The sequence below is a fragment of the Elephas maximus genome, chromosome 1, assembly GCF_024166365.1.
Source record: "Elephas maximus indicus isolate mEleMax1 chromosome 1, mEleMax1 primary haplotype, whole genome shotgun sequence".
Lineage (NCBI taxonomy): Eukaryota > Metazoa > Chordata > Mammalia > Proboscidea > Elephantidae > Elephas > Elephas maximus.
Window position 1 is genome coordinate 220,984,759 of NC_064819.1, and position 16,325 is coordinate 221,001,083.

Here is a 16,325-nt window from a genome sequence, read left to right on the forward strand (position 1 = left end):
GGCATGACTTCACCTGGAAGTGTTACGTAGTACAGTATAAGAAAAATCCTTTCTTTTGTCTTTAAAAGCTCTTACCTCATCAAATCCAGCAGCCTGTAGATCCTGAAACATTTGTGGATTAACTTCTGAAGTACTCCGAGAGGAAGAACTTGTTTCATTTGCAAATGGTAGTAGAGAGTTTCGAATTTCCTGCAAGGCTTTATGATACGTCCCAAATTTAGGTGGATTTCTGACTTGTCGGGGATCTTCTGCTGACATTTTACTCATATTATGCTCAGCCTTAGCAGTGTCAGATGGCTTGGATAAATTCCTAAGAGATTCCCGAATTTCTTGCAACATTTGCCGGCTGCTGCCAGTATAGTTACTGGCAGGAAAGGTCTTAGGCCTCATTTGTCTATATCCTTCTGGCTTTTCACTCCTCTTCATGAAAACATCTATATATATAACCCGCACAAAGGGTTTCTGTTTAAGGGCTACTTCGTAGATTCAGAGCTTTCTCTGGAGCAAAAGTGAAAATGATCCTTTAGTCCCCAGGAATGTTAAAATCCTTCACAATCTAATTAACCCTAGAAAAGAAAAAATATAAATAAACAAAAGCTATAAGCCAATTAACTGATAAAAATATACCATGTTATCAGGAAAAAACAAAAATACTTACGAGTTAAGAGACCTGGTTATAGTTCCGGCTCCGCTAAGGATTACTACATGATCAGGAGAAGTTACTTAACCTCTCTGTGCCTATTTCTAAACTATAAAATCAATTTACCTTATTTACCTCAAAGAGTGGTTATGATGATTAAAAAAAAAACCTTTTTAAGAGTGCTTTAGTAAGCATATAAAGTATATATAAATGAAAGGGATTAACAATAATGCAATAGTCAACTTCTCACATTATGAACATCAGCTAGAGGCTCCAATTTTCGATTTTACAAATTAGACTTAGCTACAGATTTATTTGAGGAGTCCTGGTGGCACAGTGGTTAAAGCCCTCAGCTGCTAACCAAAAGCCAGCAGTTCAAACCCACCAGCTGCTCCATGGGAGAAAGATGTGGCAGTCTCCTTCCATAAAGACTTACAGCCTTGGAAATCCTACGGGGCTGTTCTACTACGCCCTATACAGTTGCCATGAGTGGGGTCTGGTTTGGTTTTTGGTTCCGTTGGAAGATTTAAAAGAAAGGGTACTGTTGGCTTAAAAAAAGGTTTTTAACCCATTAGTCCAGATACTTGGGTTTATTTCCCAAACTGTGGACTGGGACTGTAGAGATAGTTAAGCTAATTATTAACAAGGGGTGAGAAGACCTTTGAGGTCTAGTTATCTTATTCCTCATTTAATGCATGAATCTCTTGTACAACACACTGGATAGTCATCCAAAGTCTACTTAAATGTCTCCACTGATTGGAAAATCACTAACTCAATAAAGCCATTCCATTTGTGATCTCTAGTTAATTGTTTGAGATGTTTTCTTTATGTGGAGCATCATGAAATCTGACTTAGTGCCTACTGAAGAGCCTGCTAGATGATTGTGCAAAACCTCCCAACAGCTCTGTGAGGTAGGCTCACTAACTCTACTTTGCACATCAGAAAACTGAGTTTAGAGAGTTTGGGTAAAGTAATTTCTAAGGTACAGCTGGGACCTGAAACATGGCTAATTATCATCTACTGGGAAGTCAATTTCTATTCTACTTAACGTAATCACCATTCATGTTACATAAAGATGTCCACAGGCAGAAAGACATAGAGATCTCCTTGTCATTTAGGTCTTGGCCTTACTTTACCTTCTCAAAGAGTCTTTCCCTGGTCACCTTAATCACCTGTTTTGTTTTCTTGATAGCACTCATCACTACTTAAAATTACCTTATTTGCTTACTTGTTAATTGTCCATCTCCCCCTCAGTGAAATAAAAGCTCCATTAAAGCAGAGGATCTTGGTTGTCTTGTAACTGCCTGTCCAATGCCTAGAGCCATTACTACAGCCTGCCTAGCATAGAGTGGGTACTCAATAAATATATATATGCGTTGAACAAATAAATGAATATGTGCCTTCTAAACAGTCTCGGTTCCTTTAACTGTTTCCTAATTCTAATCATGTTCTTCTGGATACAATGTAGTTCATCAAAATCCTACAGGTTCTAGAAAAGCACAGCACTTACAGTGGAAAAACAAAAAAATAAGATTTAAATACCTGTTAATTATTAGCAAAGTGAACTTGGGAATTTAATTCTCTGAAACTGTCTCCTGAGCCATAAAATCATCGGAGTAACACCTAATTATGGATTGAACAGGACTAAAAGGAACAATGCATTGCAGCTAACAAAAATACAAGAAACATTCATACAAGCTCGGGAAGACACAGGATGTTCCTCGTAACACTGTAATAACAGCAAAAAAGGACGGTAATTTAGATGATCAGCAATGGAGAACTGTTTAAGTAACTCATAAAAAAAACCAAACTCGTTGCCATCGAGTTGATTTCAACTCATAGTGACCCTTTAGGACAGAGCAGACCTGTCCCATAGGGTTTCCAAAGAGCAGCTGGTAGATTTGAACTGCTAACCTTTCGGTTAACAGCTGAGCTCTTAACCACTGTGCCACCAGCGCTCCAAACTTCCTTGTTTTGCTTAACAATACATTATGGGTATCTGTTCCTGTCAGTACATTTCAACAGAACTGCACCATTCTTTTTAATATCTGCTTAGTCATGTATTTTACATATGTGTTTATGTGTATATATACGTGTATGTGTGTACACATACACACATACGCATACACACACACGTATATATACATATACGTATGTATGGAAACCCTGGTGGCGTAGTGGTTAAGTGCTAGGGCTGCTAACACAAAGGTTGGCAGTTCAAATCCACCAGGCGCTCCTTGGAAACCCTGTGGGGCAGTTCTACTGTCCTACAGGGTTGCTATGAGTCGGAATTGACTCTAGGGCAATGGGATGGGTTTTAAATATATGTATACACACAAAGGAAACCCTAGTGGCATAGTGGTTAAGTGCTCTGGCTGCTAACCAAAAGGTTGGCAGTTCGAATCCACCAGGCGATCCTTGGAAACTCTGTCCTATAAGGTCGCTATGAGTCAGAATCGACTTGATGGCACTGGGTTTGGTTATACGCACAAACACACAAGAGCCCTGGGGGCTCAGTGGTTAAGAGCTTGGCTGCTAACCAAAACGCTGGCAGTTCAAATCCACCAGCTGCTCCCTGGAAACCCTATGAGGCAGTTCTACACTTTCCTATAAGGTCGCTATGAGTCGGAATCGACTCAACAGCAATCGGTTTGATTTTGTTGGTATGTATACTAAAAACCACTGAACTGTACACTTTCAACGGGTAAACTTCATGGAATATATAATTATATCTTAACGGAGCTTTAAAAAAAACATTTAAAAATTATTCATATGCAAATTACACATACATATACACACATATCTATAGCAGACTTGACACAGGATGAAGCAGACTATGAGAAGCACTATTTCTTGATTAGTTCACCTCATTCATTAGTACTTTCATGGAAATATTGCTAAATTAGCTATAAAACAATCAAGCTTTATCTCACAAGCAGCCCACATTTGTTTTGTCAAAAAAAAAAAATTAGCTTTGTCATTGTCTTGCTGAAAACTACACATTCTTGTCTACAATACAACCCAGTTTACTGACAATTATTTCATAAACAAAATTAGGTAAATATGACAAACCTTGTGCTTTTTATGAAGAAAGCTGGCCCTAATGATAGTCATTTTTTTTCAAAGTCTTCCCCCAATATTAATTTAATAGCTCACCACTGAATTTTTCTAGGTTTAATGTTTGCTCACCAGTCTAAAGTTTGCAGAATTCACCTTCTTATCTTTTCTGAAAGTGAAGATATTTTCCATTTCTGGTCTTCCGGAACCTACCATTTCTCCAAGTTCAAGGTTTAACAACAGTGGTTGTGAAATCTCACATGCTAGTTCTTTCCATAGCTGGGTTAGAATTCATTTATAGCATCGAGGCCTTCTCTTAAAATCTCATGTATTTTAGGTTTCAACTCCAAGTTGGCCATCATTTTATTATTATTTTTCCATTTCTAAGAGCATCCTCCTTAACTGAGGGAAAAAAAAAACAAAATAAGCATAGTTTTGCTCTGTCAAGATTCAGCTTTTGCCTCATACCCCTAACATAGGACCTGGCCAATACAAGGCAGTTTAGAAATATGTGTTGATCGAATAAATTCAGGTGATTCAGCCCTTCTTTTCACTCTTAAAGATATATAATTTGTAATTATAAAAAGATACATTCTTACTGAAAAATTAAATATATCAAGTAGAAGTCTATCATAACTCACCTCCCTCCTCAATAGAGTTACTGTAGCAGGCTGAATAATGGTCTCCCCCAAGAAGGGATCCACCAATTAATCCCTGGAGCCTGTAAATGTTAATGCATTTGGAAAAAGGGACTTTGCAGATGTGATTAAGGCTCTTGAGACAGCAGATGAGCCTGGATTATTCAAGCAAGTCCTAAATGCAATCTTAAGTCTCCTTATAATAGACAGAGAAAAATTTGATTCATGCAGAGGAGGAGGCAATGTGACCATGAGACAGAGAGACAGGAGTGATGCGACCACAAGGCAAAGAATGCCGGCACCCACCAGAAGCTGAAAGAGGCAAAGAGCAGCTTAATAACTTTGAAGAAACTGTTTTATTAAAAAACAAAGTATGAGCAGTAAGCTAGTTGAAAAAGATCTGCGCCTTCCAAAGAGTGAATATCCTCCCCCAATGCTCACATGTAACATGTGGCCAAGGATGATAACAGAAAAAGAACACCCCAGAACGGTCTTGGAAGGCCACAGGATAACTGACCATGGGTCATAAAGAACAATGGATGAAGGAGTTCCTCCCAGGCAACTGAATCGTCCCTAACTCTAGGTCTGGCTGCTTCCATTAGATCTGCCAGGGAGACTTCAGAATTATTAAAGATCAGCAATCACTGTTTATCTCTATTCTTCCTCTTTTCTAACAGGAGTGTTTATTATGGCCCTCCTGTACTTGTCCACCATTGTATACTGTGGAGAGTGAGAGACAGAGAGAATGGATGTCTATAACGTAAGGTAGATACCATCACAGGTGTCTGGACCAGGCCTGATGGAGAGACCACTTGGCATGAAAAACACAGCACCTATGACTCTAGCTACTACCATTGGTTAGGGACCAATATGCTAAAAAAGATAAGACAGTACTATGAACATCTTCCACGACAAGATATTTCCTTTTTTGTTGAGATGCTTCCCCTTTTCCACATTTTAACACGTTTGAAATTAAGTATCTTAAAGTCAATATTAAAAGAAATTCGCCAGCACCCAAGAGAGAAGTTCTGGAAAAGCAGACACTGCACATGCCTAACTTAACCATAAGTTACTGCTGTTAGTTGCCACTGACACAACTTTGACTCACAGCAGCCCTGGTTATAACAGAATGAAACGCTGCCTGGTCCTGTGCCATCTCCATGATTGCTCGTATATTTGAGTCCACTGTTGCAGCTATGGTGTCAATTCATCTCACTGAGTTTCCCTCCCCTCAACTGGCCCTCCACTTTACCAGACATGATGTCCTTCTCCAGCAATCAGCCCCTTCTGAACGATGTGTCTAAAGTAAGCAAGTCAAAGTCTCGGATGATATTCTGTGATCCATAGGGTTTTCAAGTGCTCATTTTTGGAAGCAGATCACGAGGCCTTTCTTCCTTGTTTTAGTCTGGAAGCTCTGCTGAAACCTGAATACCATGGGTGACCCTGCTGGTTTTTGAAATACCAGTGGTAAGCTTCCGGCATCACAGGAATGTGTAAGCCACCAGGACAAACAGGCAGATGGGTGGTAGTAACCATTAGTAAGAACTATCTTCTCATCTCCTTGTTACCTGGATTGTATTCTTTCCACTGGTAGCATCACATATGGCTAAATCTGGATCCCTGATTCAAAATGTCTTCAAAAAGATTTCTGCTATGATGTAGCATTGTGTTCTCAGAACTGTCACCCAAAAGGCAAGGCAATTACAGGCATGAACAAGTGCCAAACTGAGGAGAGATCACAGAATTTTCAAGGGTAAGAGTGACTCTTAAGAAGGACAAGCACTCAGATATAAACATCTGTCAAAAACTTATCTTTGGAAGAAACTTTAATTTCAGCAACAAGTAACCCACTTAAGGTAAAAACAAAACTAATAGTTTAAGCGAAAAGGAAAGATAAAACCCCACTATTCTTCAATAAAACAAAAACTCATTGCCGTTGAGTCGATTCCGACTCACACTGACCCTATAAGAAGACAGAGAAGAACTGCCCCATAGAGTTTCCAAGCAGCACCTGGTAGATTCGAACTGCCAACCTTTTGGTTAGCAGCCGTAGCTCTTAACCACTATGCCACCAGGGTTTCCGTTCTTCAATACGCCTCAAAGTTATACACTCAATCATAAAGATAATAAAGAGGTTCAAGATAATTAACAAGGGTTTTGAAAAGGAGGATGTCACCACGATGTTATGTGTTAACTACCTGTTTATTCTCCTTGACAGAATCCCTGTGTGGAGCAAACGATTGGTGTTCAGCTGCTAACCAAAAGTTGGAGGTTTGTGTCCACCCAGAGGCACCTCGGAAAAAAAGCCTGGCAATATACTTCTGAAACTGAAAACCCTATGGAGCACAGTTCTACTGACACACATGGGGTCGCCATGAGTCATAATGAACTCAGAAACTAGTAAGAGTTCTTGGGAAAGCTCCTGCAGTATCTCCTCTGGTAGAAATTATACCCATCCTTTGAGGTCCCACTGAAATACCACTTTCTTCAAGAAGCTTTCGTTGAACTCCCAGCTGTTATCCTTCTCCTCAAAACTTCAAATGCACCTTGCATGGTTCAAACAAAACATGTTCTTGCCCTACGTATGTACTTGTCTTACTTTTCCTGCTATGTCACTGATTCAAAGAGAATAAGGTATCTTGGAGATACAAACACACACACAGACATACATGCGTGTGTGTATTTTTTTCAACAGAAAAGGAAATGGATCCACAGAGGGAAAGTGGCCTGCAGAAGGTCACACAGCCAGCTGAATCTTTCCATTACACCTACATTTTGAGTCTCCTTAACAGGTAGGGATCATCTTTGAAGGGGCACTGAAATTGGTTAGGCTAAATGGACTTAAAATCTCCATTTCTTTGAAAGTTTAGACATTTATCAAAAACACAAATATCAGTAAACTGAAACAAATATTGAGTATCTTGACAACACTTAGGGAAAGAACTAATACCATTACATAATAAGATATTCAAGTTTACCTTTGGTTAAACTAGATTTACAAAAAAGATAACCTGTTTCAATGCTTTGAATACATCAGTTGTGAGAATAGCCCACAGTAATAGGTACCGCTACTTAGCTGGAAAAATCTTCATAGTTTTAGTTGTTTAGACAAGAATATTCAAGAAAAGCCTGTGTAATGTTGATAACATTCTCTTCAATTCACTTTCTAAGAATGAACTGTCTGATCAAAAGTGAAAATAATCACTGTATTTTACTTATGTGCTGAAAAATGACTGCCATTTCTTCTTGATAAAAATGTTGTTCAGTGACTAAACAACTTCTGAAGTCTACAAAAACGCTCCACTAATCTAAACAACAATTAAGTAACCAGAGTTTGCTTTCAGACTGTATTATACAGAACAAGGACTAGACTTAAAAACAAAAATAAAAAACTTAAAGTTTAACCTACAGAATGAAGTCCAACTATCATACCCCCAAAAAATGCTGTAACGAAAATGCTGTAGTAGCTTTTTATTTGCTTTAGGAGTGGCACGGCACAGTCTATCAATATGCACGCACAGAAAGAATGTGCCTTCTCCACCATGTGCCACGATCTACTTTCTTGCAGTCACAGCCGATCAAAACACAATGCTACCTCTTTAACAGTTAGATTCCCCCACTGACTTAGGCAATCAACTAGCCCATTTTACCTGTTAACTTATTAAAGGAAAGAAATAACCTTGGTAAGGACAGCTACAAATGTCAGTACCTTAGCAAAGAATACTAATTCCAATTATAACATCCCACCTTTTCTTCCTTCTAGAGGAAAACTGATTAAAAAAAAAAAATTACTCTTCATAAATAATCCATAGTGGCCTGGCAAACTCCATGATCTCAAGTATTCAAATGTATTTCCAAAGATGAAGTGATACAATATGATTTTTTTTGTGTGAGACTATGCTTCTCACTAAATTTATGAATGAACTTCTAGACGAAGATAAATATTTTAAGCCATATTAAGATATGAAAAAGACAAACATTAAACTTGGTCCCTTAAATAATGACTTTCAATTGGAGAAGAGAGAGTATGGGGTTAAATCAAGTCACCTGAGAGTTATTCTATGAGCTACAAGCTCTCTTCGAAAATATGCAATGTTCCTTTTACTTTCTTTCCATCATCTTCTGTGTTTATATACACACTTCTTCATAAACACTCTTCCATCTCTCTCACCACTTCCAACTATGAACAGTAACCACATTACAGTGGACTGGAAATAGATAATAGAATTTCTTCAATGTATACACAGATCGGGTGCTTCTGGGATCCAAAGAACTGCACCTCTCCCACTGCTAGTTTCTCTCGGAGCCACCTTCGGCTCTCCTCCCCTGCCAGACACCGCTGACTCGCGTGTTGGGGGTGGGGTGGCGGGGAAACGGTCGGCGCAAGGCCGCCAGGGAGGCAGACTCTTCCCAGCTTAACCTGCACCTCCGAGCCCGAAAAGCTTGGGGCTCTTCCTCCAGTGCTGGGCGCGGCCAACACACGCTTCCCCAGGGCACGGCTCAGCTCAGGTCAACGCTTCCAGCCCAGATAGGCCCGGCCCCGGCCGGCTCAGCCCGCCCGTCCGCAGCAGCCCCTGGACCCCCGCCAGCGAGGATGGGCGTGGGCCCCGGTGGCCACCGCCCGCCAACCCTGGCTCCCGAAAAGAGTGGGCCCCACCCGCTACGCCCGCCGCGGACCTACCTGCAGGGGAGAGCGGGGCTCCTGGACTGCGGCCACGGGCCCGAGAGCGGGCGCCGAGGAGGCCGGAGCCCGTACCAGGGACCCCAAGTATCCCTGGCTGGGCAGGGCAGGGAGAAGCGCTGGGGGGCTGCCGCGGGCCAGCGCGGCTGGTCGCGGGGGTCGCGGGGACCTGGCTCTCCCCTTAGCACCAGGCCACCGCCGCTGCCGCCATTTTGCCTTCCACTCCGTGTCGCCGCCGCAGCGCTCCGCGGCAGGTTTCCCGGATGTGGGCATTTCCCGGCGTCGCTTGCGCGGGGGCCGAGGACTGGGGGCTTCTGCCCGCCCGGCGGCCGGGAGCGAGCGCGCTGCCTGCGGCCTCCCGCGCGCGACTTCCGCCGGCACCTCTGGGTGTTGGTGTCAGCCGCGTCGCTCCCGCGTTTCGCTGCCCAGATGACACACGCTCCGTTAGTGGAGTCGGGCTCTTCCCCACCCAAGCCCACTCCTGGATTTCATTCTCTTTCTTTCAATTGAGCTTTTGCTCTGAACGGGTATAGAATAAAGATACGCGTGTCCAGGAGCTTAATTCTCAGAAGGGAACAGCAACGAGTCGCTCTCTGGTACCTCGCGGTGGCCATCAGATACAGGATTTCTAGAGGCTTGGAAGTAAACTTTGATGCTTGCTTAATGCTCTTTCCCCGAGTAAGTCTGTGAGCGAAAGCATATATGTATTCTCCGAACAAGCCAAATAACACGTTCCTAGAGCCGGGACAGATTAATAAACATATTTTAGAGACCTTTATCTGCCACCAGTATCAGTACAAGAGGAGGTCATTATTGTCCTAATAGGAATAACAGTGACCAGTGGTGAGAAGTTTTATTTCCTGTTAAGTTGAATCGGAAGCTTGGAATGGGATCGTTGGAGGTACCCTCCATCCTTTGTAAGGAAGCACTTTGCCAGTTCTGCCTCTAGAAAATAAATAGTTAGCATTTTCAAGTACCTCCTTTCATCATTTTTCTACTAAAGGCTAACTAAAAAAAAAAAAAAAAATTTTTTTTTTAATTGAAGGCTTCTTTTTCTGATGTTATATGAATGACTGGCCAGTGTATCCGGAAGTTCAAATGAGGAAACCTTTGTTGAAAGAAAAGATTACATTCCAAGAGCCCTTCTAAACTGTAAGCTCCATGAAGGTAGGAATATCTGTTCTGCAGATTGCTCTCTTCTTAGCACCAATTACAGCCTGACAAATGGTAGATCTTCAGTAGATATTCAACTGAAATCTGAATTCAGTTTTAAATGGCGAAAAAATATTTCCACGGTTATCACAACCTAGACATCTGTATCTACATTGTTGGTCGCAATATTTATCTTTCTTTAAATACTTTTATCCCTGTTATCTTACAGTATCTTTTGTAGCTATTGTCAGTGCCTCAGTTTTTTTTGAAGTTACCTGTTCACCAAATCTTGACCTCATTGTCTTGTGTAAGTATAGCTGCCAGCTCTTGCCTGCCCTCTATATTTGGGTCTCTACCTCTCCATTCCCAAGTTCTTTGTCCGGTGCCCCCATGTCCAGTGTTCTAGATTACTACTTTTGCTGTCTGCTCTGCCTGAATAATCACCCATAAACTTCTGCATGTTGGCCTCATGCCCACTGTTGACCCCCTGACTTGCTGCTCTTTGTCTGCATGATAGTCATAGCAGCTAACCTTTATTGGTAGCTTTCTACATACTAGCCACAAAGCTCAGCACTTTCACATAGCAATTAAATGAGGAAACCCAGACATGAGTTCAGGCAGTCTGACTCCAGTGCCAACTCCAGTGCCTCCTAACCACCTTTCTGTACTGCTGCAACTTCTAATCTGAGCTTTTCTCTTTGCTTGCATGGTCCACAGTAACCTTGTTTTCCTTATTGGCTATGAACTATACCTCTTTGCCAGACCCTGCTGCTGTCCTCCCTTGATTCTCTCTCTCTCTCTCTTTTTTTTTTTTTATCTCTAGTTCCCCTTAACCTGTCTCTTCACCATCCAAGTCTTGGCTTTGACGTTTACTACTCTATCTCACTTTATTTTTAAATAGGTAATACATTCAAGTGGAACAAAGTAGCAAAAAAAAAAAAAAAAAAAAAGGAGAAACAGTGAAACCTTCAATCCCTGTCTACCCAACCTGCCTGTTCCCGTCCTTGGAGGCAGTGTTACTGCCAGTTCTTGTGCATCCTTCCAGAGATGCTATGCACATACATACAAGTACAGTTACGTTCTTTTCTTCCCTTCCTTTTCCCCCCTTATACATACTGTTCTGTGACATGCTTTATTTGTTTTATATTTGTTTAATTATATATCTTGGCAATCATTCCCCTTTGTTATATAAAGAGGTTCTTCATCTAGTTGTTGTTGTTAGGTGACCCCATGTAATAAAGTAGAACTGTCCCATAGGCTTTTCCTGATTGTGATCTTTATGGGAGCAGATCCTCAGGTCTTTCTCCCACAGAGCAGCTGGATGGGTTCAAACTGTTAACCTTTAAGTCCACAGCTGAGTGGAGTGCTTAACTATCGGGCCACCAGGGCTCCTACTTTTTTTGTCTGTATATGCTCACCTCTTGATTGTTATGGTGTCTTCTAGGTGAAATTTTATAAATCAGAGATGGCATCTGTGGTTGGTCCATATCTAAGGGCTATTTCTCTGGGTGCGAACTATCATGGTTTCCATATACAATAAGTCCCTGGGTTAGAAACATCTGACTTATGGATAGCTCATACTTGCCCTCTAATGTTATATAAATTTGTCCCCACTTTGAACAATGGAACCAACTCCTACTGGCAGCAAACTCATCACAATCACGTTCCTTTGCTGTGAGTGCAGCTTTTACATCACTGAAAAAGGTTCAAGCCTTTTCTTGCACTAACCAAAACCGAAAACCCATTGGCATCCAGTTGATTCCAACTCATACCAATCATATAGGACAGAGTAGAACTGCCCCCTAGGGTTTCCAAGGAGTGCCTGGTGGATTCAAACTGCTGACCTTTTGTTTAGCAGCCGTAGCTCTTAACCGCTACGCCACCAGGGTTTCCTTTGCACTAAAATAAGGCTAAATAAGAACCATATGCACCTATTCTGAGTTACCCACAAATTAAAGACTTAAAGACACACTTGGGAATGGATCTTGTTCATAACCTGGGGTCTGCCTCTATTGTAATTTAATCTGGAATTTAAAATTAGCTGCCAGCTCTCCAAATTTGTTTCATTCTTTATATTTGATCCAGATCACCACTTCACTATAGTAAAATAAATTAGGATCCATTTCTTTCAAAAAAAGAATACTTTTACTGTACCTGTTGGGTACACAAATCCATGATTAACACTGTGGAGAGATTAAAATGAAGACACCGTCTGTTGTGTAACAACCCAGTGGCACCTGAACCCAAGGTCAGCTGCATCTCCAGGAGACCAAAGAAAGGCTCCAGAACCAGTGATCACAACATATGGTTTATAACGGGACCATGGCTCAGGGCAGCGGCTAGACCAGTTTAGTGCTCCACAACTGCATAGCAAAGGACATAAGCTTATATACCATTCCAGCTGGGACCAAGGCTCATTGTTTTCTCCCACATCCTTGGGAAGCCAGTGTTCCCAGGGACTTCACTTCCAGGCCCAGATGTTTTCCTCCTTGTCGCTAAGGTGTTCCTTGGCCTTGGCCACCGGCCCAGTCACATCACTCCCAGCCTTGTACCTCAGCCCAAGTCTATCCAGAGTTTATCCCCAGCATGCTTCAGGGAAGAGCAAAACTGACTCCATTAGGAGGGAATGCATATAGCTGAATGGCATTACACTACACCATCTCTGTCCTTTTGAAGTATATAATACAGTTGGGGAACAATGTAAGCATTACATTGACTCTAGAAGTTGCATTTATGTAACATTTTATTCATGGCACAGTCTAGTGCAGGCATTCTCCACTGGCTGCCATTTTGGTCATTAGATGCCATCAAGGTAGGAATGAAAGCTGAGGAGATGGAATTTTGACAGATTCTTCAAGAAGTCTGGAAGTTAACAGAAGGGGGTGGATAGGATGTAGGTGGAGAATTGGAGGATGGTTTTGTTTTTTGCTTATTCTTTACATCAGGGAGACTTCAGTATGTTTTCCATAGTTTGGGAGGAAGGAGGCACAACACATACAATATTGGCAACAGGTATTGTTTTTTTCTCCCTTAATTCTTCCTGTTAGGGATGTATCAATTTTTTCAAAGAACCAACTTTAGGCTTTTCTTCTGTTTGTTTTTGGTTTCACTGATTTCTTCACTTTATTTCCTACAGCTTTGGGCTTAATTTCTCTTTTCCTAGGTTTTTAGGGTAGAAACTTAGGTAATTGATAGTAAGCCTTTTTAATTTTCTAATATAGGGATTCAAAGCTATAAGTTCCCCTCTAAGCACTGCTTTAGCTACATCTCACAAATTTTGACAGGTTTTTATTTTTAGTAAGATGTATTTTCATATTTCTCTTGGTATCTTGTTTGCACCAGACTTGCGTTATTTATCACAGCATTTTATGGAGGCAGGACTTTTGCCTCATGATGATGTGTCTTAAGACAGTCTCCATGGATACAATGTACCTAAAAATGGGAACTTTTTGGATATATGTGCTAAATGGGGTTGATAATGAGGTGTCAGGGAGCTATCTTTTCAGGCCGATTTTGAAAAAAGAGAACATGGGATTGGCAGGTGAGTGAGCAAGCTGTATGTAGAAGAAACTATGGATGAACTTGATGGGAGCAAAGAGTCCACATTTGGCATAACAAAAACGTTGATTAGGACAATGCTTGCTGTCGGTAGACAATAAATTAGGAGAAGGCTGCTTAGGAGATTTATTGCAACATCAGGAGAGCAGGTATGACTTTTTTTTTTTAATAAACTTTATTTCTTAGGACAGTTTTGAATTTACAGAAGAATTGTGTCTATAGTACAGAGTTCCCATATACTCCACCCTTAGGCTCCCCCTTGTTAATCTCTTACATGAGTATGGTTACAATTAAGGAACCAATACTGACACATTTTTATTAACCAAAGTCCATACTTCAGTTAAATTTCCTTAAGTTTTTGCTTAATGTCCTTTTTCCGATCCAGAATTCTATCCAGGATGTCACATTACACTTAGTCATTGTGTCTCCTTAGGCTCCTCTTGGCTGTGAGTTTCTCAGACCTCCCTTCTTTTTGATTATCTTGAGTTTTGAGTAGTAACTGATCAGGTATTTTGTAGAATGTCTTTAAATTGGGATTTGTTTGATGTTTTCCTCACGATTAGACTAGGGTTAGGGCTCTGGGGAGAAAGACCCCAGAGGTGCATACAAGTTATGTGCGTACCAACATAACTTACCACTGTGGATGTTGACCTTGATCACCTGGCCGAGGTGGTTAGTGTTTGTCGGGTTTCTCCACTGTAAAGTTACTCCCCCTTGTTCCCCATACTGCATTATTTGGAAAGAAATCACTATGTGCAGCCTGCACTTAAGGAACAGAGAGTTATGCTCCACCTCCTGGAGGGCAGACCAAAAAAGCCTAAGCTCGTTACCATGGAGTGCATTCAGACTTGTGGTGACCACCTAAAAACCGCTCCATAAGATTTTTCAAGGCTCTGTTCTTTTGGAAGCAGATTGCCAGGCCTTTCTTCCAAGGTTCCTTTGGGTAGGTTCAAACTGCCAGCCTTACAGTTAGCAGTTGAGCACTTAGCAATTTGCATCACCCAGGGACTCCATTGAGGGCAGAGTATCTACATAAATTATTTGGAATTCTTCTGCAGGAGAGTTTTGTCTCTTCTATTTATTTATGCATTTATATCGGCATGGACTTACAGATATTAATTTTATGCATTTAGTATCTTTATTTTACTGCTTAAATTGTTCCAGCTTTGGCCATTGGGAACATTCAGTTAGCTCCTGTGTCCCTTTGACATACCCCCATCATTGTGTATGTTTTTGGACAACTTACTTTTTGGCACTACTAGATGCTGCAAGCTATCTTGTGTATTTTCTGGCCCAGTCCAAGAATCAACCATTTTTCCAAGGAGACTTGGTTCCTTTTATTGGAAAATGGTATTAGAAACCAAGATCTAAGTGCTAGGTGTACTTGCTGCTGCTGAGGTGTTGTAGGGCCCTAGGCTTCTAGGCCCTCTCTGGCCAACAGATTTTTTTAAATCCAAGTTTATTCCGTACTTAAATAAAAATCCAGGGGTAAAAACGTCATTTTGATTTCTCATAGATGTTACTTTTACAGTCTAGTATTAATTATCATTGAGCTTCATATACTCATGGCCTGCACATTTTTGGGGGAGCCATTTCTGATGGCTGTGTGTTAGGCTGGTCTCTCAGCTACTTTCCCCAAAGGTCCAGAAATGAGTTTGGAATTGAACATTAGTTTACATTTATTTACTTATTTATCTATCTATCCATCCATCCATCCATCTATCTATCTGACAAGCCCATTTCTAGTTACTCCACTTTTATCCCCCTGGTAGTTTTCTGCCCTCATATTACACCTTTAATGTGGTGAATAATTGTTGGTAGTGGCTTCAATGCTAAGATGACTTGTAGTCTAGAGTATAGCTTTTTGTTGTCTTACATTTCCATTTAACATCATGGTATAGAATGGTAGCAATGAAATAAGTCAAATGTTGTATATTCTATTTTGGACCTCCCCAGGTTTCTTTTTTGTAGAATGTACTCCTGTCCAGTCTGTAGAACGCCTCCTTCTAATTAATCTGAGCAAGGTACCATATTGATACCATAAAAACTCTTCTCTAGAAAATGTAGTTTGCTTCTTGGACAAGGTTCTAAAGTAGATTATTAAGGGATGTTTCAACAAAATACTGTTAAAGAGAAGTGTTATTCACAAGGGCAAAGAAGTTTTTCAATTATGCCAAAGTTTTTGATAGGATGATAGCTATACCACAAATGTTTTCTCACAATGGCCTTGTGAATAAGATAAATAAATGGGGCTGAATATCAACAAGTATTTTCAATGTTTGTTTTTTTTATTAAGTGCTGTTGAGTTGGTTCTGACTTATAGTGACCCCACGCACAACAGAATAAAACACTGCCCAGTCCTGCACCATCCTCACAATCATTGCTATGTTTGAGACCATTGTTGCAAGCACTGTGTCAGTCCCTCTCGTTGAGCGTCTTTCTCTTTTTCACTGACCCTCTACTTGACCAAGCATGATGTCCTTCTCCAGGGACTGGTCCCTCCTGATAACCTGTCCAAAGTAAGCAAGATAAACTCTATTTTTTTTTTTTTATCCTTGCTTCTAAGGAGCACTCTGGCTGTACTTCTTCTAAGACAGAT

The 16,325-nt window shown here is 41.0% G+C and overlaps 1 protein-coding gene across 3 annotated transcripts in view; it reads right to left on the bottom strand.

Moving 5' to 3' along the window:
* The window catches only part of LATS1 (large tumor suppressor kinase 1), a 56,557-nt gene extending 47,290 nt beyond the window's left edge, over positions 1 to 9,267 (bottom strand). The window contains exons 1-3 of one of the 3 annotated variants that reach the window (XM_049903255.1): positions 9,017 to 9,267; positions 3,911 to 4,099; positions 76 to 566 (exon numbers count right to left, since the gene is read on the bottom strand). In XM_049903255.1, the coding sequence (XP_049759212.1) occupies positions 76 to 426 (351 nt within the window). In that variant the 5' untranslated portion in view covers positions 427 to 566; positions 3,911 to 4,099; positions 9,017 to 9,267. Of the gene's footprint in view, positions 1 to 75; positions 567 to 3,829; positions 4,100 to 9,016 lie in introns of all 3 variants that reach the window. The other 2 variants (XM_049903236.1, XM_049903245.1) reach the window with 2 other exon arrangements.
* Between the last annotated feature and the right edge of the window lie 7,058 nt (positions 9,268 to 16,325).